Source organism: Protomyctophum bolini (assembly GCF_963924005.1).
Source record: "Protomyctophum bolini genome assembly, chromosome: 11".
Taxonomy (NCBI): domain Eukaryota; kingdom Metazoa; phylum Chordata; class Actinopteri; order Myctophiformes; family Myctophidae; genus Protomyctophum; species Protomyctophum bolini.
The window spans coordinates 20,404,293-20,424,485 of NC_137872.1; the positions used below are offsets into that span (position 1 = coordinate 20,404,293).

The 20,193-nt window shown below is 42.3% G+C and overlaps 1 protein-coding gene across 2 annotated transcripts; it reads left to right on the plus strand.

The window, feature by feature from the left end:
* Positions 1 to 7,880: 7,880 nt before the first annotated feature.
* cbx2 (chromobox homolog 2 (Drosophila Pc class)) lies at positions 7,881 to 19,974 on the plus strand. Of its 2 annotated transcripts, XR_013964812.1 has the most exons (8): positions 7,881 to 7,959; positions 8,058 to 8,101; positions 11,415 to 11,480; positions 12,680 to 12,749; positions 13,060 to 13,281; positions 13,629 to 13,853; positions 14,371 to 15,377; positions 15,452 to 19,974. XR_013964812.1 is itself a non-coding variant. In XM_080774929.1 (7 exons), exons 1-7 carry the CDS (start codon positions 7,888 to 7,890, stop codon positions 15,325 to 15,327), a joined length of 1,656 nt encoding a protein of 551 aa, XP_080631055.1. In that variant the 5' UTR covers positions 7,881 to 7,887; the 3' UTR covers positions 15,328 to 19,974. The 2 variants fall into 2 exon arrangements, 1 of the variants encoding a protein (XP_080631055.1); XM_080774929.1 differs by having other exon boundaries at positions 14,371 to 19,974.
* The last annotated feature ends 219 nt before the right edge of the window (positions 19,975 to 20,193 follow it).

Sequence of the window (20,193 nt, forward strand, 5' to 3'; positions counted from 1 at the left end):
CATCACATTACATATATCAAAACGTGGAAATCCATACAAAGAAAATATGCTGCTTGTCATCATATAAATACATCACTGTACCCACACTGTCGCGTCAAGAGGCGGCAAGAAAACGCCTAGAGCAGGCGTCTCTTCCTGGTTTTTAAACAGCTGGTGGATGAAAATGACACTTGCACGCGTCTTCAAGTTTAAAGTTCTTACTTTACTGGAGAGCTTCCAATTTTCAATACTTCTACTACACATCCCGGATCCAAATATTGTACTTTAGTACACTACAATTATTTGATAACTTTAGTTACTAGTTACTTCGTAGATTGTGATTATTCAAACAAAATTAGCCACTTCAGCCATATATTTTTGGGCCATTTGAAAATAGCAGATTTACAAGCCCTAAATAGACTGACCAAAACAGATAATAAACTATGGTTCTCCAGAAACACACACAGACAAGTAGGTCTATAACCTTCCAGCGACGGGATGAACCGATTAGTGAACTGACTACACAGGTGAGTTTAAATCTTAGAGTATATATTAATAGAGACGGCACCCGACGGAAACCCTGAGGCGAAATGGACATAGTGGCCGAATTTGGTATCGCAGCGCTGGCCCAAACACATGAACGCGCTGGTCCGTTGACTATCATTGCGCACGTTCATGATGACACGTGAACGCTGTTTCATACGTGAACGCGTGCAATGATAGTCAACGGCCAGCACGTTCATGTGTTTGGGCCAATCAATCCCAGAATGCACTCTGTTCCTACCCGGAAGGAGGATTGAAATCGCCTCATGTGCTTTAGAGCAACTTAATGCAAGTGGATGGGAGGAGAAATCCGGTGCCGTCTCTATTAATATATACTCTGGCACAGGTGAATCAACTTACAATCGACACAGCGATAGGCTGTGGCAATGATAGGCAAATGATCAGGGTGGAGAGACAAGACAGGTACAGCAAACAAGGATAGACAGGAAGCGCGATGCCATACACAACACAGGAATACAAAACTACAAGCCCATGTCCAATGATGAGGAGCAGGCTGTGACGGAAATACATTATTAAAAGATATTTGATCTACAAAACGCATCGCGTCGTGATTTCTTGTGAGCTTGTAGATCGGCCATTTTTTGCTGCTATTGCTGGACTGTCAGGGAACAAAGTATCTATTAATGTACAAAACAACATAAAAAAGTTAAAATAATGCTCGATAGCGAACATATCAGGCTAATGACTCCTCGTTGTACCTCTGGCTCTGAAAGTACGTATGTCACTCTAGCACCTGCCCCTTGAATCGTTACCATGCCACTTCATAGCATAGCGTTGCTGTCAGGCAGAAATCTCTGAACTTTTTATGTTTTGAGTTGTGCTAGCCATTCCTATAGACAACTATGTGTGTCCCTATGTGTGTGAATTGGATCTGCGTTTTAGGTACTCAGATGAAGCGCATCAGTCCCAACCATAGGGACTCCGAATCCCCCGTACCTAAACAGCAGACCCAAAGCGACAGGTGGTAGCTGAGCAGCAAATGTTAAAGCAGACAGCAGCGCCGCAGTATCAGTGTGTGGAGCAGCAAACAAGCAAGCAGATTGAGCGGTGCAAACTTCCAGTTTAAATAGCCAGTATGAAGATGGAATTGGATGAAGTGAATCATGTGAATGAGAATGTGGCGCTGAGGCGGCCCAATGAACGGTTTCCTGACTGAACTTGCTCTACTCTGTGACAGACACGATGCTCATAAATCATACGGCTACACCCTTTATCCATATTTCATACATTGGCTATAATTGTGGTGGAAAAGGTTTTTAGTACTTAAGTAAAAGTATCAATACTGCAATATAGTAAGTAAAAGCCTGGAATTCAAGTACTAAAAGTAAAAGTCCTCATTCTGTGCCATTTAAAGTTTTCAAATGTATAAAGATCTTTTCAAAATGAGCTTCAAGCTCACAATGTGACGCATGCGCTGCGTTGTGAGCTTGTAGAACAGCTAGGCCTATTTAAAAGTGTGTGTGTGTGTGTGTGTGTGTGTGTGTGTGTGTGTGTGTGTGTGTGTGTGTGTGTGTGTGTGTGTGTGTGTGTCAGATGTTTCAGGGGACAGAAGCGACCAGCAGACCGCCTCCATCGGCCTGTCAGCCGTGGTGGGATTCCTCTTCCTGGTGTTTGTGGTCGCCGTGGCAACCAGCATACGCAAGAATGGGGAGAGCAGAAACATGCAGGGGTGGGTGTACTCAAGTAAAAGTATTGTCACTTTATCCACTTAAACCCCAACATCCATATTCTGAGGGGAACATTTAGTTAGGGAAAGTTAACTGAATTGTGGACCAATCTGGAAAATGAATGTTTACAATAGCTTTCTTCACAAATGCGTTCATGTTAGTTCCAACCCAAAACTTTGTGACAGCTGCTGGAAGTTAGAGTGCCATTAACAACCTAAACAAACTTAGACCTAAACCTAAACAGTTAGTGAAGTTAGAGTGCCATTAACAACCTAAACAGTGACACACACGCCGTCTCATCCCTAATTGCATAGTGCAGGAAGCAGCAACAAGCACCTTCTATGAAAAATGAAGATCAATAAGGCACAGAGTCTCTGCCTGAGGACCAAACATCCCAAATATCTAATAGTATTATTTCCTCTAAACTGAAGCTTCTTTCTTGGCAAGGTTGACGCGCCCCGCTGAGAAGGACGACATGAAGCAAACGACATTGTGAACGTGGCTCTCAGGCAGTGGTGGGAAAAGGTACTCACCTGTTTTACTATAAGTAACAATGCTGCAACATAGAAATACTAAAATGTACAAAAGTATTGGTATCAAAATGTACACTCATTTACAGTACCAAAAGTAAATGTAGACCTACTCATTATGCAGAACATCCATTTCACAAGTTTTCATATGTATGAAAATATTTTGAAAATAGCATATCTACAGGCTCACAATGTGTTGCATTGTGAGCTTGTAGATTGGCTATTTTCAAATGGACGAAATGTATAGGGCTGAAGTGACATCATCATTAGGCAGATTTTTTTTTTAAACAAGATTTTTCTTACAACATTGTTTTGATTTTCATTATCCTGAGAACGATGGCTTCCATTTTCGCATTGCAACTTTTCAGGACTAGAAAGCCTGTCTATTATCTTGCATTCCCCATCGATGATGTCACTGGAGGACGGTTTCTGAAATGCCCACACAGCCCTCCTATGAGACACAGACCGAGTAGAAAAGAATGATTATTTATTTATTTATTTTTGCCCTGTGAAGCACTTTGCGCTACATTTATGTATGAAAGGTGCTATACAAATAAAGTTTATTATTATTATTATTATTATTTATTAGTGAGGACCTATAATATGAAGATAGGTTGAAAAGTGGTGAAGTGGTCCTTTAATTACTTTCCACCACTGCTCTCAGGGCTTGTATAGACAGAGCTTAGTCTGAGGATGTCTACACTCACGCTGCTGCTGCAGCTCTGCATGAAGACGTGCATCCTATTGACCAGCGGTTCTCAAACCCAAGACAATGACAACGGCAAGCCACTGAATCCTAACTGCTCCTGATGTGATGCTTGGTGCCTTGCATGGTTTCCGCCGCCATCTTGTATGAATGTGTGTGCATGTGAATGGGTGAATGTAATGCACAATCTAAAGGGATAAATCTAAAGGGATAAAGGGAGCTATAAATGCACCATTTACCATTTAACGTATGTTTTTTTCAACTTATGTTCATAGCCTATAATTGGTCCTCACTGTCTTTCAATGAAATGAACACACTGCACAGGACCTCAATGGAAATAAGCTGCCTTTTGTGTGTGTGTGTGTGTGTGTGTGTGTGTGTGTGTGTGTGTGTGTGTGTGTGTGTGTGTGTGTGTGTGTGTGTGTGTGTGTGTGTGTGTGTGTGTGTGTATTTCTGTACTTTTCTTGCAAACTGTTTAGCATTGTGGTCCCTTGAAGCACAGAAAGTTTGTGATTGTGCAGTCACCTTCTTTATGAGATACTGTAAACATGTTTGATTGACTGCAGTAATGCATTTCTTATGCTAATGCGAGCCAAGGACTAGAGTCGAGATTAATTCACTTGTTTATTTTTCTTTTAACTTATATGTTATATCCCTTTGTGTGTCCTTATAATGTACTGTAAATTATGCTGTGTACGCCCGCCGCCTGGCCCAAGGGAGAATAGCTGCCAAAATAATATAGCCAGTGGGAATCTGAATAAAGACAACATTAAACAAGGTTGAGGCAGAATTAATGTCTCATTGACTTTGAGTTTTCCGTTGCGCAGCATTTATGAGTGCATGTGCTTTTCATTTACTTTGTGCTTTGGGCTTATACACTGTTCTGAATATTTACTTGGAGTATTTACATTATGCAATATATTCACTCTACCAAATTGTGATTACTATACTTTTTTTAAACCACCCTATAAACTTCATTGACTTATTTTTCCTGCCAGACCGCCACCATTATATTATTTTATAATGGTGGCAGGCCCTAGCTTATGTGTACATGACTTGAATTTGATCCGTGTCTTTTCTGCATACCACTCTCATACAGTTCTCTCCACCGAACAGCAGCTGATAACCGCATGTAGTCTCACCATGGCTGGAAACATTATTGTACCGATTAATTAATCGCGATAGATGGTTGATTGATATGGTTGTGGTTGGATACTCAACATGCATGACTATTCATTCTCCGAATAACACCTAAAGCCAAATATAAAAAACAAGTCGAGTGTCTTCTGTACGCTACACAGTTCTTCCTTTACTAGTTAACATTGTTTTCAAATATGATGCTTTATATGGTCCCGTAACTCTGTTATCAACCTTTCAGTAATATTTAAAAAAGATGCATCATTATTAGTGATAGGATTATTAAGGCCAGGCAATTTAGCCATCTCTCACATCTATTAATAATAATTAAGATATGTTTCAATGTCGGGTGGATAAGAGGTAATGGCCCGGTTTCCCAAAGGACACATGGTATAAGAGGTATGGTGTTGCACATGCTCAGATGCCCTCTAGGCCGCACACAGAAGCATGTGAACATAGACATTCCGTGCATAGATGTGCCACGCAATGGTAGGCCTCAGGTATACCATTCTGAAATGTAATTTAATAATATTTGGACTGCTGGATAGCTGACAGTAGGCTCTCTTTATTAATAAATAAACTGCGATATGTTTCAATATGGGTATGTAAGTTGAAAGTACTATATAGCCTACTGTGGCCAGCTGGCATATGTATGTACGGTATGCGTGGTAGGTATACTAGATATTGATGGTGACGTAATTAAGACCCGACATTAAAACATATCTTGGTTACGTCACCATCAACATCCAGACCAGTATACCTACCACGCATACGTGCATATGTCCAGCTGACCACAATACTTGTGCACTCTGCTTTACTTATGCAAGTAGGCTAAACTGGCTAATAATAAAGGTTGAGAAACACTGGTTTAGATCAGCTATTTTCATAACTATGTGGATAGCCTACGTACCCCTGGAAGTGGTTCCTCAGCTCAAACCCCACTTTGAGAACCACTGCATTAGAATACATTTGGCTCTCTGAATCTGATAAAAGTGTGTGCGTGTGTGTGTGTGTGTGTGTGTGTGTGTGTGTGTGTGTGTGTGTGTGTGTGTGGGCGTGCGTGCGGCTTGCGCGCGTGTCGGTTCATGTGGTGGAGTCCGTTGAGGGGCTCGAACAAAACGGCAGGCAGGGGAAGAAAGACGGCAGTCGTGAAGGGACACGCATGGCAGAGCGTGTCCCGCCTCCTCTCGGTGTGTGTGTGTGTGTGTGTGTGTGTGTGTGCGCGTGCGTGCGTGTGTGTGTGTGTGTGTGTGTGTGTGTGTGTGTGTGTGTGTGTGTGTGTGGTACACTGTTGCCAAGTCTGCTTATTATAAGTGGAGTGGAGTTGTTTATTTGAATTTGCTTCAGTTTAATACATTTTCAAACCCTTTTCAACCCTATGTTTTATGGTAAATGGTGCATTTATATATAGCACCTATATCCAAGGCGCTTTACAGAGATTGTGCATTACATTCACCCATTCACACACACATTCACACATCGATGCTGGAGGAAACCATGCAAGGCACCGACCTGCACACATTGGGAGAAATGAGCAGGGTTCAGATTCAGATTCTTGCAAAAGGACAGTGTGACACTAACTCTGGGTGAGCAAGGGTTGGAACTAGGAACCTTTCCATCCGGTCACTCTCTATCCCTGAGCCACGTACTGCACTCCTATTTATGTTTAACCCTATTACATTAATTGGCTGTTTAGAAATCAATATTGAAAGAATTGTGGATTATTATGCTATTATTAATATTATTATACATTATCATGATCATGATTATGATTGTTATGGGTCAAGTCTAAAGCTAAAGGATTTTTTGGCAGTTTTTTTTTTTTTACTATATTCAGCAATATGGTAGAGAGCCGTGAGGATCCCTCAGGACCTGAAGCTCACTCTGATTCATCAAAAGACATCTGACCTTTATATGTATCGATGAAAAATGTGTTATGATTTGCTATCCGCACTTTTCAGCCTTTTTTGGCCACGTCGCGATTTCCATACATGCCAATGGAGTCTGACTCTGTTTTCGGGACTAGCGTTGACAGACAACCCCTTCAGCCAATCAGCCTAACCAAGCTGGCGCTTTGAAATGGGGGGTCAGATTAACATATCCGCCTGGGTGACAGCAGACTGCTGGGCACTTTGGCATGAGGGGTCAGATCAACATATGGAATTAATTCTGTACTGGCCATATATGGAGCGAGTCTTGATTACACAGGGTTTGATGAGGTGAGATCAACATATGGAATGACAGAACAGATCAGTTCCATTATGGAGCGTTAAGGGTGCCAGTGGGGGTAGTGTCCCTCTGATGAGGGCCCAGGTAGGGCCGGGCCTTAATTTTTGGGCCTGTTGAGAACTCTAGTTTTCGCCGGCTGCCGGGCACGGTTGCACTAATAACTTTGGGTTAGGCCCGTCTAGAGTTTAAATGGACAAGTATCAGTCAAAAGGGAGACATTGAAGAGGAAGGCTGCAGGGGAAGGATCAACATATGGAATGTCAGAACAGGTCAGCTCTATATGGAGATCTAAGAGGTCAGTGGTAGAGTTGCTGGACAATATTGATGACATCAAAGGCCTATAGCGTTGCAGTCCCCTACCAGGGCCCAGGAAATGATTTGATGATCATTTTCCTCATAGACATTTCAAAAAGTATTTATTTAAAGACCTTTTAAGCCTCGCACAAAGCCAACTCGATATGTAAACAAAGAAGAAAATGGCAGGGCACTTTTTGTTGTTGTTTTTCTTCTTTGTAATAATTTCTTTGGTCCAAAATATTGTGTTTGTTGTCATGATTTGTCACAACTCGAGTTGGCTTTGTATGACTTTAAATAAATAGTTTTTGAAATGTTTATGGGAAAAATGCATTGGGAATTATTTCCTGGGCCTGGCGTCATCATGAAAGGGGGCGGGACTGTGACGCTCTATATAGGCTTAATATTGATGACATAACGTGATGTCACGACTCACGAGGCATGACCATATAAGGGGGGTTGACCAACTGACTGACGGGAAATGCACAAGTTCATAGTAAATGTGACCTGTGGCCCGTGGCTGTCCCAATTATTATTATTATTATTATTATTATTATTATTATTATTATTATATTGTTATTATTTTCTGTAGCATTCCTGAGGCAATAATTTGATGTGTTATCGGTCAGTAGGGGACTCTAGGCCTAGTGCTTCTAGAAAGTGCTAGAAGAAAAAAGAAAAAGCCCAACATCGCTTATAATAACATGCGGACATGGCAACACCGATGTGTGCAAAGTTGTGCTGTGTTACAGCACACACACAGCCAGGCAGCCAGTCAGAAATGGAGGAACTGAGCGCCGTTGGAGAGCAGGTTTTTGATGCCGAGTGCATCTTAAACAAACGACTGAGAAAGGTTAGGATCGCCTCGCAGGCAGCACAGACAGTCCACGTTTACTGTTCATGATTTTTTAAATAACGTTATGAAGTTGTTTTCCCCCCTCTCCTCTCCAGGGAAAGTTGGAGTATCTGGTGAAGTGGAGGGGCTGGTCTTCTAAGTAAGTACAAACCAACCCTCCTCCAGACAATGAAAACAACAACAACGTGTCGCTTGTTGCTTCTTCTCTGCTCGCTCGGAGCCATCAAACTCCCTCACAACGTTTACAAACAGCTATCAGACCTTTAGAACATCGTCTTTATTACAAACGCATGTTGATTTTAGGGTCGATGGGCTATTTGTTTCTATTATAATTTTGTACGTTTATAAATTGTTTTCTTTTGTTTTGTTTCGTTGCCCTTTTTTTTGTGGAAGTTCCCATGGCAAACCCTTCCATAAACTCCTGGGTTTTTACGCCACTACTCCACCGATGAATATTTTTTTAACGTCTAATTGTATTATTACTATTTTTTTGTTGTGTTTTTTTTTAAACTTTATGTAAGCTACACATCATGTGATTCACAGAGTTGTATGGGGGGAAAGGGAAGTTTACAAATAAGCTAAAGGCAGTTAAGTTTATTTGTACTCTTCCAGTGACTTTATATAGTGGATTTCAGAATAGCTTTGTGTTACTTCCCCACAGTGTTAGTATTCGGTTTCTTCAGTCAAATAGCGGGATTAGCTGCCTTTAGTTGATTTGTAAACTTCCCAGTCTTTGATTTATAGTGGATTGAATGGCTTTGCGTTATTTTCCCACACTGTTAGTAGTATTCCTATAGTGATTAGGTCTTGTATAATGCATTTTAGCTTCACTCTGTCAGATAATAATGCATTTAGGCAGCAGCTTGCCTTAGGACTGGCCCAGCTGCCTGTGTGCTGTGCATGTGTGTGTGTGCGCGCCCTTCACGTTTTTTGTCACTTGCCCTCTATTCACTCTGCATTGTCCCCATAATCCTGCCATCAATACAGGTTATCGCCTGCCAACCGTGTGTGTGTGTCTGCATTGGTGATTGGGTGATCAGAGTAGCCTGTTCAACCAACAAATGAGGAGCCAGATTTCCAATTGTGTTACTAGCCTAACCTTGTATGTCCAAAATCATTCCTTTTTTGTTATTAGTTTAAAAAGAAGGGAACGGTTAGCTCAACCGTCCAGGCACCTAAATACAAACAAACTAAATGTCGTTATGGAGGTTTCTACCCGACAGTGACTATTTTTCAAACGAGACTAAAAACCCGTGGCCACTCCAGTAGGAATGAACCAGGCCAAGATAAAATGGGAAAGGATATGAGGTGATTATAGAACTTTACGATCCTAAAATGTATGCTCAAGGCCTACCTGTCAAAGTCGTTCCCCAACCCATTCTGAGCGGGAACCCCTTTTGGTGTTCTAACCCTTCTGGACGGGAAACCCTCTTGGGGTTTTGTACAATATGTACAGTATTAAAAAAATATATTTTTTTCATGCTGCTATATAAATATTTGAAGTTTTTCAGAAAACCTAGGTCAGATTTAGAAGGCATTTTTAGAATCGGCCTCAGTCCAAAATGGGTTAAAATTGCAGTTGTTTCCATTCCCACAAATGGCCTTCTTGGTCCAGTGGCCTTCTGAGAGCTTTTAGCTCAGCTGTCTGGAATATTTAGCCACAATGTGCTTACTAGGGTCATTGTATAGTAGTCTGCTCTGCAGCTATCAACTATGTTTTGTTTGATCAAGAAGCAGATTTAAAAAAAACGACAACATTGTGCTAGGGTTCTATTTGCTTGTAGATGGTCTTTTTTAATATTTGTAGATGTTATAGATGTTAGTTTGAATAATTGTACCATCAGTACTGCCTAAACCACAACTAAAACCACTACAGTAAAAGTAAATATATTTATCACAATGAATAGCTTTTCTTGTTTCCCTTAACCTGATGCCATCCTAATGTCGATTTTGTTAGCAGTTCTGCAGATCTTGAAAACCTAACTGTGGCCCTTTTCAGATCCTACCATATGAAAGAAAAACAGGCCATGTAAACAATCTAGTGTCGTAAACCCATTCCAGAGCAATTACGCACAGTAATTACGCGGAGGAACGGGAGCACCGTACTTGGCGCTTTCAACTACTTTTTTCCCCTTTTTTTCTAGGGCCAGGGTCAGAGATCAAGCAGACCTTTGGAATGTCAACAATGTGTTTCAGATGTTTAGGATGGGTTTGGGAACTTTGGGTACATTACGAAACAGCCCTGAGGGATTTAGTGGCAGTGCATGGCACGCTAGAGGTGCCACGCACGTGCGAATGAAGACCATACTGGCAGATATCGTCACTGACGGTTGGAAACCTATATCCAAAAATATAACAAAATAAAGAAGAGAGAAGCTGATCATGCAAGCTCAAAACGCGTTATGCTACTTTTGTTTAATATTGGAGTATGGGATGAAGAAAGACATTAATTTACGAAAGAATTATAAGTTTAAAAGATAAGAGGTTTGTGCCTGACAGCCATGGTATGTCATCATAATTTTTCGACCACGGTCGAGATCATGTATTTCACAATGGTATGTAGCTCCTCTTGGTTAACCTCAATGAAAAATAGCCTACAAGCTCAACGGCTATTTTTTTATTAATTTCTTAAGAGATCTCATGTAGAAGGGGAAAAAATCACACCCATGTGAACTGAGCCGTGCAGGCTGCTCAACCTGCTGGCTAGCTGCCAGCGGTATTGCAGCTTTTCGTACTTCAGACAGATAGATAGTGTTTAGGGGACTGGACGCTGTTCAATGAAATAAAGCACTTGTGAAACGGTCGGGTTACTATGGCAGTTTGAGTATTTCTCAAACATGTTCATGTCAAGGACCTCCAAGACGTTAAGTATTATGCAGTGGAATTAACCACCTTTTATAAAATACATTTGTGCAAAGGGAGAAAAAGGAGACTGTTATTGTTAAATTGGATTTAGTACAGCATTCTACATCTGTCTACATCTTCCCTGGTGGAGATAGTGATCTGAATAAAATTAATAATATAAATTAAACTGCTCATTTGGGAGGGGAATCGGGGACCCCAGGAACACCATCAAGGACCTGTTATTTTTGGATGAAAAAGGTTATGTTGTTGCTGTGCTTTAATCCTCTAAATCTAGCTGGAAATACTGGGCTAAACGCAATACAATACCACAAGCACGGACAATGTCTTTTTACCTCGTAGCACAGGTAAAAAGATGAGCTTGTAGATCTGCTATTTTTCAATAGCTAAAGTATAACATAATGCTTAGTTAAATCACCAAAAGGGGTTCCCGCCCAAAATGGGTTAAAGCACATTTTTTCGCTATTGTTTCGTCTATGTTTGATCCATGCCTGTGATGTATTATTTGTCATTCAAATTATTTTCTTGTTAGGGATAATGAAAGCCGGTGAAATGGAAATAACTTGTGCCTCTTCTAATACGTATTCCAGACACAACAGCTGGGAGCCACAAGAAAACATCCTTGACCCAAGATTGCTGGCTGCTTTCAACAAGAAGTGAGTCCCTCTGTTATTCACCACTGAATGAGCCAAAGGATACATCCTGAAGCTGTCATGAAGATGTAATCTGAACAATGTTTTTCCATATTCCATATCTTGTCATGCACAGCAGGTGCATGTGACTTGCTGCTCATAGCAGCGTTTTGCCCATCATTAGGCTATGTTCACATTGGCAGCCTGATCTAATTTTGGCCTAGTCAGACTGGAATCGGGTTATATCAATTCTGAACAGCAAAAAAAACACATTGTTGCTGTCGGGCAGAAACCTCTTATCTCCATATTCAAATATTTTAGTTTGTTCGTAAATTAACACATACAGTTCAGTTTATTTTATTTATAGTACAAAATCACCCCAAGGGGTCTCTGTGCACATTATTACATCCAAAAACTAATAATGACACAAAACATAGCAGTAAAAAGCATAGTAAAACATGGTAAAATGTGCATAGTTATGGATCATACAGATTAAAGCTAGGCGGAACCGTAGTGCATAGAAAAAATATGTGTTTTTAGCCTTGACTTAAAAATGTCCAGGGAGTTTGCATTTCTGACATCTTGAGGGAGAGCATACGATCATACTACAGTGCCATACACACAAGTATCAATAAGTACACATAAGTATCAACAAGCTCCTTTGGCTATTTTTGAATTTTGATCCTGAAAAGGCACAGTTTTGGACACGTCAACCGGCCGAGACAATATGGGTTATACTGAATTAGATTTTGAACCAGATCCCTAGGTGGTTTGAGGCGATTCAAGTGTAATTTCTGAAGCTGTTTGTCAGTCTGGACACCAAAGCCTGATTTAAAGTTTGTGTCACTCACAGAAAATCGACGAGCTCAACAGCGTTGTCACACTGTGACCTGTTGTGTGCATGTGCCTTTTTTCTTTTTAGATTTCTGGGTGAGTTCCTGGGGGTCTGGATGTTCCGGGTACCCCCGCACAGTACAATACAGTACAGAGCACAGTAGAGTACAGTAACTAATAACAATAAATGTATAGTTGCACCACTCATTTTTTATTTTTTACCACAGCAACCAATGCAGATTTGTTGGTGGTGTCTGATCACTTGCAAATGACAGTGTGGACAGTCAGTCCTAAAGATCAGATGTGAGAAACAAATATGATTTGTCTGCTGTCTGAAGATTCATTACGAATGTCTTCCTCAACTCAGCATCTTTTCTGCATCTTTACAGGCAGCAAGAGAAGGAGATTCTCATGCGCAAGAAAGGGAAAAGACCAAGGGGTCGACCTCGGAAAGTCGTTGTAAGTGAAATTCTAAAGGAAACATCTTTTAAGTGTTGGATCACCGGTTCCAAGCTAAATGATTGGTAGTTGGGGAAACAAATGGACTCTTATGGGTCTGTAACTTCTGAGCGTGTACAAATGGAACCGTGCTCACAGTTCCATTTGTTGCTCTGAGTTAAATTAACACATTGTACAGTGTAGATCCCAGAGACAAAAAATATATATTCAGGGGTCCTCGAAATGTAAGTGGTTGCGGTGACCAGTGACTTATACTATCTTTATTTCTAAATTCATGATGACGGTGTTTATTAAACATTCCCTCTTTTAGGAAGACGTGACGGAACCTTCAAAGTCGAGCAGCTCTTCGTCAGGCTCGTCTTCATCGTCATCGGATTCGTCATCGTCTTCGTGTTCCTCCTCCACCTCGTCTTCCTCCTCAGATGACGACGACGAAGATGAGCAGAACGTCAAACAGGCGGGTCCGGCCGTCCGAGCACGAGAGCTCCACCCCGTCCCGCAGAAGAAGGCCCAGATCGTCGTGGCCAAACAGGTGCAGGCCATGTGAACGCGTTGTGAGCTTTATGGTTTAAATCAATGGTTCCCAAACCTTTTTAGGGTTTGCGAGACCCAAAAGAGAGATTAGACGTTTGACTAGTAAAATAGCAGAGCTTGTACGGCTATTCTCACTACTTCTTATTATAATGTCTTAGATTATTATTATTTCTTCTTTTTAATAAAAATTATCTTTTGAAATATGTATATTGTTGTAATGTAGGAAAAGAACATGGGAGTTTTACGCACTGTTTGGTGCTTTTGTTTTGAATCCATTACTTCCTCAAATTGCTGAACATTCGCTTAAATTACTTCCATTTAACGCTTGTACCCCTAAACAAACAGGAGCCCCCGAAGAAGCGCGGGCGCAAGCCGCTGTCCCCGGAGCTGAAGGCCTTCCAGCAGGGCAAGACGGGCCCTCGCAGGGTCCTCAAGGCAGTCGCCAAGGTGTCCACGGCGGACCTCCGTGGAGCCATCAAGAAGCCTGTTCACCCAGCTAGCTTCACCTTCATGGGCTTACACCGGGGGTCTGCGGGCGGCCCGGGGGGCAGGAGCCCCTCCGTCACCCAGGTGCTTATACCGTTTTTTACTTTTTGTTGTCAATTTCAGTTTAGTTTGAACCACATGGTAAAACGAAAATGAGTCGCAACTGCATTTGGTTGTACACTTGGTTGGTTGTATACACTACGACAAATCTCTTTGACAAAAATAGCCAATCTACAAGCTCATGACGCTTCATATTTTGGGCTAATGTTCCCCACCAGAATATGGAATTGAAAGAATTGCCCCCACAACCAAGGCATGGATGCGTGTGTAATGACGACTAGTAACAGATTCATGCAAATAGAAAATCACTTTTGACCACAACACGATATGCTTATGGGCTCCACTCTATGCTGTGGGGGCTGCTGTGGAAACTGGACAACAGGGGGCAATTCTGCAAATGGCCATTCATTTGGGATCAGATCAATATAAATAGGAAAATGTTTTATTTTAGTCCAGACTTGTTAAAATTATTATTATGTAATCTAGTTTTCATTATTTTGTCTAGTTTTTGTTCACCACAATTACCTTGTCTGTCATCCAGGGTGCTGCTCTCAGAAACTCTGCGAGCGCGGCGGGAACAGGGCGCTCAGCTCCGCCGGCCTCCCCCTCCCAGAACAAGTCCAACCAGGGCCGGAATGCCTCGGACACCAAGCTGTCCGTCTCTGCGGCGAGTGGCGGTGGGACCGGTCTCGACTTGAAAGCGGTGCCCAGTAAATCCAAAGGGGTCGCGGCGTTGAACCTCAACACCACTAAACACACACAGGGAGCCACTCGTCACACACTGAGCTCTCCCAACGGACACAAGAAACAGGAGGCCGCCGCTGCGTCGACGCCACTACAGCGGTTGGCCAACAACAAAGCTTCAGCCTCGTTTCCCTCGCAGAATGGCCCCAAAAGCCCCGTTCAGCCACTCAACCTTCAGTGCGCGACCAGATCAACACCGGGCAACGGCGTTCCCGCAAATGGCACCGTGTCTCCTTCCCTGAGAAGCGGCGTCAATCCAGCTCGCAAGACTGCAGTCGGCACGGTCCAGAAGCAGAACCTCGTCCCGGGTCACGGAGGACAGCAGCCCAGAAAAGGCCAGCCCGGAGCCGACAGCAAGGGCAAAGACGTGACCGAAACGGGCGTCGGCAGCGGAGACAGGCTGACCACCAGGGCCCAAGGGAGGTTTGACAAGGGCGGAGTACAAAACTCTTCCTCTGCGGAGATCATCCCGGCCAAGCGGGAGAGGTCGGCCTCCAAAGACGGCAAGCAGGGCCGAGTGAACGAGATGAGCGCGGGCGAGGAGGAGAGCAGCTCGGACTCAGACCAGGACGCGTCCTACCCGGGCGGCGGTCAGCAGGACCTGTCCATCTCTGTGCAGACCAGCCAGGACTGGAAGCCCACGCGCAGTCTGATCGAACACGTGTTCGTCACCGACGTGACAGCCAACCTGGTCACTGTCACCGTCAAGGAGTCCCCCACCAGCGTCGGCTTCTTCAGCATCCGCAACTATTGAACGCATGCATGCAACAACACTCACCCACTCACAACTTCCAAAACGAGGACGTTTTTTCCCCATGAATTACAGGGTGGCATCGGATCGGCTATAGTGAGGGAATTCGAGTTTGTCGGTGCGAGAGGAACGGGAACGCAGTTGGCTGAAACCATGTAGGACGAGGGAGTGAAACCATTCCTTTTTTTAAGTATAAATGTGAAATTTGAAGATGGGGGGGGGGGATCAGAGGTAAAGTACAGACTGTCTGCTATTTATTGTTATGTATTAGTTTACTTGTTAAGAAAAATGGCAGTTCCGGTCATCTTGTTTGATAGATTCAACAATGGAGCTCGCTTTCGTAGACATTTCTGCCGGACTGCAATGGCAACGGTAGTTTAGGACATTGATGTGACCCATGTAAACGTTATCTCTTTTAGCTGCGACACATGTCTTTCCTGTCCTTGCGTAAGAGACCAAATCCACCGCTCATCCAAAAGGCATAGGGGGCGCTTATAATCTTCAGGCAGTACTACTCGTTGGCCAGTATGTGTCTTATTCCACACAAGGTTGTAAAATGTCTCAATGAGACCATGGCTGATAAAAATCTTTGTATTAACCCACCGGGGAAGGTCTTAATGGGTTAAAATTTATTCAGGATCGCAGCTTTAATATACTATGTTTTTTGTGTTCAGGTTTATTTCCGATAGGTCAGTGTAGAAAGACGGAACAAAGGGCTGATAACATGGGCCAGGTCCGAACCCAAGTCCCCAGTGTTGCATCCAGGAATACATGGTCTGTGCCACTAGGCACTAGTCTAGATGGATCAGAAGGAATGCATGGTCTGTGCCACTAGGCACCTAGTCTAGATGAAGAGAGAAGTCTAAACCTCAATGACTGTGGCTAAAACTAGGCGGAAATAGACAATTTAAGAAATGACTAAGATTTTATTGATAATATAGCATTAATATAAAATATTGCGTAAAAGAAAACCCATTGTATTTTATTTTTTCTTTAGGCCCTTGAAATGAGTTGTCATTGTGATACTGATAACTATGAACTTAAAGTATAGAACGCAATTGACTTAACGGATCGATGCGGTCGTTATAATAAACATGCTCTACTAATGCACCTGGCCCACCAACCCACCACTTAAGTTTTGAGATGTTCACGTGGACCCTGATCCAGAAAAGGTTGACAACCTCTGTTCCAGCCTACACGTTGAATTTAGATTTCCCTGCATTGCATCAGTCAGGCGGAGATCTCCAATGGCTACAGTGAGCCTACAATACAATTTAGCAGACGCTCTTAAAAGAGCGACTTACAGCCAGCAAGTTGCTTACCAGCCAGGCAACCTCTAGCCACCATGTATCCCTGCTGGTGAAAGGAATCTTGGTGAGGTGAACGGGTCATAACTGCAGCAGTGGCATGAAAGAGGCATGTAGAAGAATGTGAGTTCTTCTCTGGATGAGATTTGCTTCTGTGCCTATGTATAGCTGAAACGGGTTGTACTTTTGTTTTTGTCCTTCAAAATTATTCTTTTGAATCAATGACTGGTAGTACTTTTGCCTCGTTTGCATATTTTCTTTATTATATTTTCTATTTCTAAATCTCAAAAGTTCTCTTCAGCATCTATGCTGATGGGCTTAAATGTTACTCCTCCTACAATGTATTGAGCTTAATTTATATGCCAAAAGAAAAACACGGATCTACAAGCTAATAACGAGAACTAACAGCCACCAACAACTAAAGGGGAAAAAAATGATTTCAATGATTTACAATGTAATTACACTATTTTCCAGCAGAATCTCATCTCTGAATCTTGTGGATATAATTTCCTAGTATCCCGTTGGGTTCTTATCTAGCATTGCCAGCTTGTAGATCTGTTCTTTTTAATGTAGGCTTTTGTGATCTATTGTTAGTGCTTTATTCCTTCTAGAGTGATGTTTTACAGATTGTTTGTGTGGCACGTTCCACAAAGCAAGCCTATGGACTCGCAGGCTTCTAGGAATGTCCTCCGTCGTAAAAGCTAGGCTTCAACAAGAGCAGTTGTAGCCGGCTTTCATGGCGAGCTGATTTTTCGGTTAGCTCTTACCAAGTTGGTGGTTCTCATCTCATATCGATAGCTAATATAAGTGCAGGCATTTCAGTTTTTTTGTTGTAGTACCTACCGAGTGAAGTTTCCTTTTGATAAATGTTATAAATTAGCTACCTCTCTATTTGTATTCACACGTGCTGTACATTCTTATATTTGTTTTATGTTAAAAGAACAACAACCTTTGCCTCAAGCTTTTTATTTTCCCAGGGTAGGTATGTTGAGCACACATGCTCTTTTTCAGCAATGCCCTGCACAATCACACATTAATATCTGGGAACTGCCCGTTACAACCATAGCCTTACTAACATACGGTTGGCCACTGAATAAGCATCTCCACTGGAGCATTTGGGTCTGTCAGGGCCTTGCTCAAGGGCACTTGAAGTGGTGTTGAGGGAGTAAGTGAAGTTCAATCAGTTCCCCACCCAGATTTATTCCTGCCGGTCTGGGGGATCGAACCAGGGAACCTGGCCACAAGCGTGCTTCTCTAACCTTTTTAGGCCAGTGGTTCTCAACCTTTTCAGGCTGTGAGTTGAGGCGTTATATTTAGTTTGACTCGTTCCGCAGATTGTGAAAATAACAGACCTACAGGCTCGCAACACCTCACACTGCAAGGAATTCCAGTGCGAGGCTAGGCCCTAGTGTCCAGAACACAGTGAAGCCCAGTGTTTGCATTGTGGCACGCGCCATTATCTCCTCGTAGGCTGAAAAGGAGTCTTCATTCCTCAGTCCAAGTGTGGGGCTCAGGGCAAGGCGAAGAGAGATACAGTATCTGATAAGATGTCCCATATGGGTCGAGGTCACTTCTCCCCACATGACGGGACATTCTTCCCATCGAACTGGTCATCGGTATGATCAATACCGGGGTAAATGGACTACTCCTGACATGGTTTCTTTGTCATAAGAAACAAAAATGTTCTTAATCCTTAAAATAATCCACAGTGGCAGCCCAATTATAGCTAACTACAGGCTTAACCGTAGCTGTAGCCGTTCAAAGTGTATCATTGAGATGCCGGATCTGACTTGGCAGCTGTTGAGACGAGTGATTTCACTTACCTAGCATTGGTTCAGAAACCATAGCACCCTCTTCTCTTTATCTAATGGTTCAGAAACCATACCACCCTCTTCTCTTTATCTAATATGACGGAAAGCCACAACCAAATATCTTCTGCTGCAACAACTTTGGCAACAAAGCACTTCCATTGAACTCCTCACTCTGATCCTGCTCTTGCAAATGGTGTCTTATATTTCCTGAGATCAACCATAAATGCATCATATATAAATAAAAAATATATTTAGTAAATGCAAGTTAATGTGAGCGAGCACTGCATAAAAAAAGAGAAAGAAACAGACTCTGTCGGCTTCATCCGAATTCGAAATATAAAAAAGTGAGAAATGCTTTCTGTCAAGAGGAGCTACTAAATCAGTTTGACCTTACAGAAATGCACCTGGCAGGTGGTGAAAAGATTTCAGTTCAATCATCCAAATACTTCTCACCACACCATATGAAATTATATGAATCATGATTTATACTAGTAGTTGTGTGGCGGTGTAACCCGTCTTGTGGTGGGACCTTCCTGTAGTCAAAATGACTGTGGTTAAGGGCAAAAGTTTCCTAATGGTGAATGTGGTGATGGGTGTTGTCTAATCCAGTGGTTCTCAATCTCAGCTCACCCCCCCCCCCCAAATAATAATTTGAACAGGATCCCAAAATAATCATATTTGAACTGTGGGACTGGGGACCCCTCAAAAAAATAATTTGAACTATTGAAACTATTGAAATATTGTGAAAATAGATCGGCTATTTTCAAAATGTTTGCCTCTTAAGTAATACTTGATTAATTGGAACTTGTTGATTGTTTGATCCAGTAATGGTCTTTTGTTCTTTTCTTTTTTGAGTTATTACAAATGCATTAAATTGTCCTTCATTTGTCACTTTACTGTGACGGACCCCCTCCCCAGGGGTCCCGATCCACAGGTTGAGTACTACTGGTCTAATGTATCACTAATGTTGAATAGACTTAAGGCCTATTCATAGTCTGGATTTTCGGTGGTGAGGTGACCACCGGAGCTGAAATAACGTTGAGCGGTGGTGAGTAAAAACAGAGAGAAGGGCTGGAGCGGTGGCGGTGGTTTGCTCTTCACTGCGGCTCGTGACGTCATGTTGTAGTTCGGTGGTCACCTAACCACCGAAAATCCAGACTATGTATGAGCCTTTATGATGCCCATTTCAATAGTTTAATGATTGAGGTGGATGAATAAAAAATCGTGGAACCGCGCCGTCTAAAAGACTACAAATCAGGCATGGGATTTAGCTGTGTGTACCAGTAAATACTTAGCATTATTTACCTGAAAGTGCTTTTTTCTTGCCACTGTTTACAATTGTGGTCTTATAATTCTGGTTTTCTTTTAGTTTGTTTATTTGGGTACTAACCAACCATCTGAAATGGAATGCTGTACTCTTTACAATCTATTTATTACAAATGAAGAGCCTTTCGGGAAGACATTGCTGTCAATCCCACTGTTCCTGTGTGTGTGTCATATAATTTCCTGGAATAAAAGTGTACTTCCTATAATTGTGGTGTTTGTGGCCTTTTTAATATGAAATTGACAAGAGTCAAACATTGTGAAAATAGCTGATCTGCAAGCTCACAACGAAACTGTGAGACTTATAGTTTGGCTATTTTCACAATATTTCTCTGGAACCGAGAAACTAAATTTAATGCCCTTTTCAGAGCATGTTTATTGTGGCCCGGCTTGGATTAGTGAAACTATACCATGATAACTTCCTATTT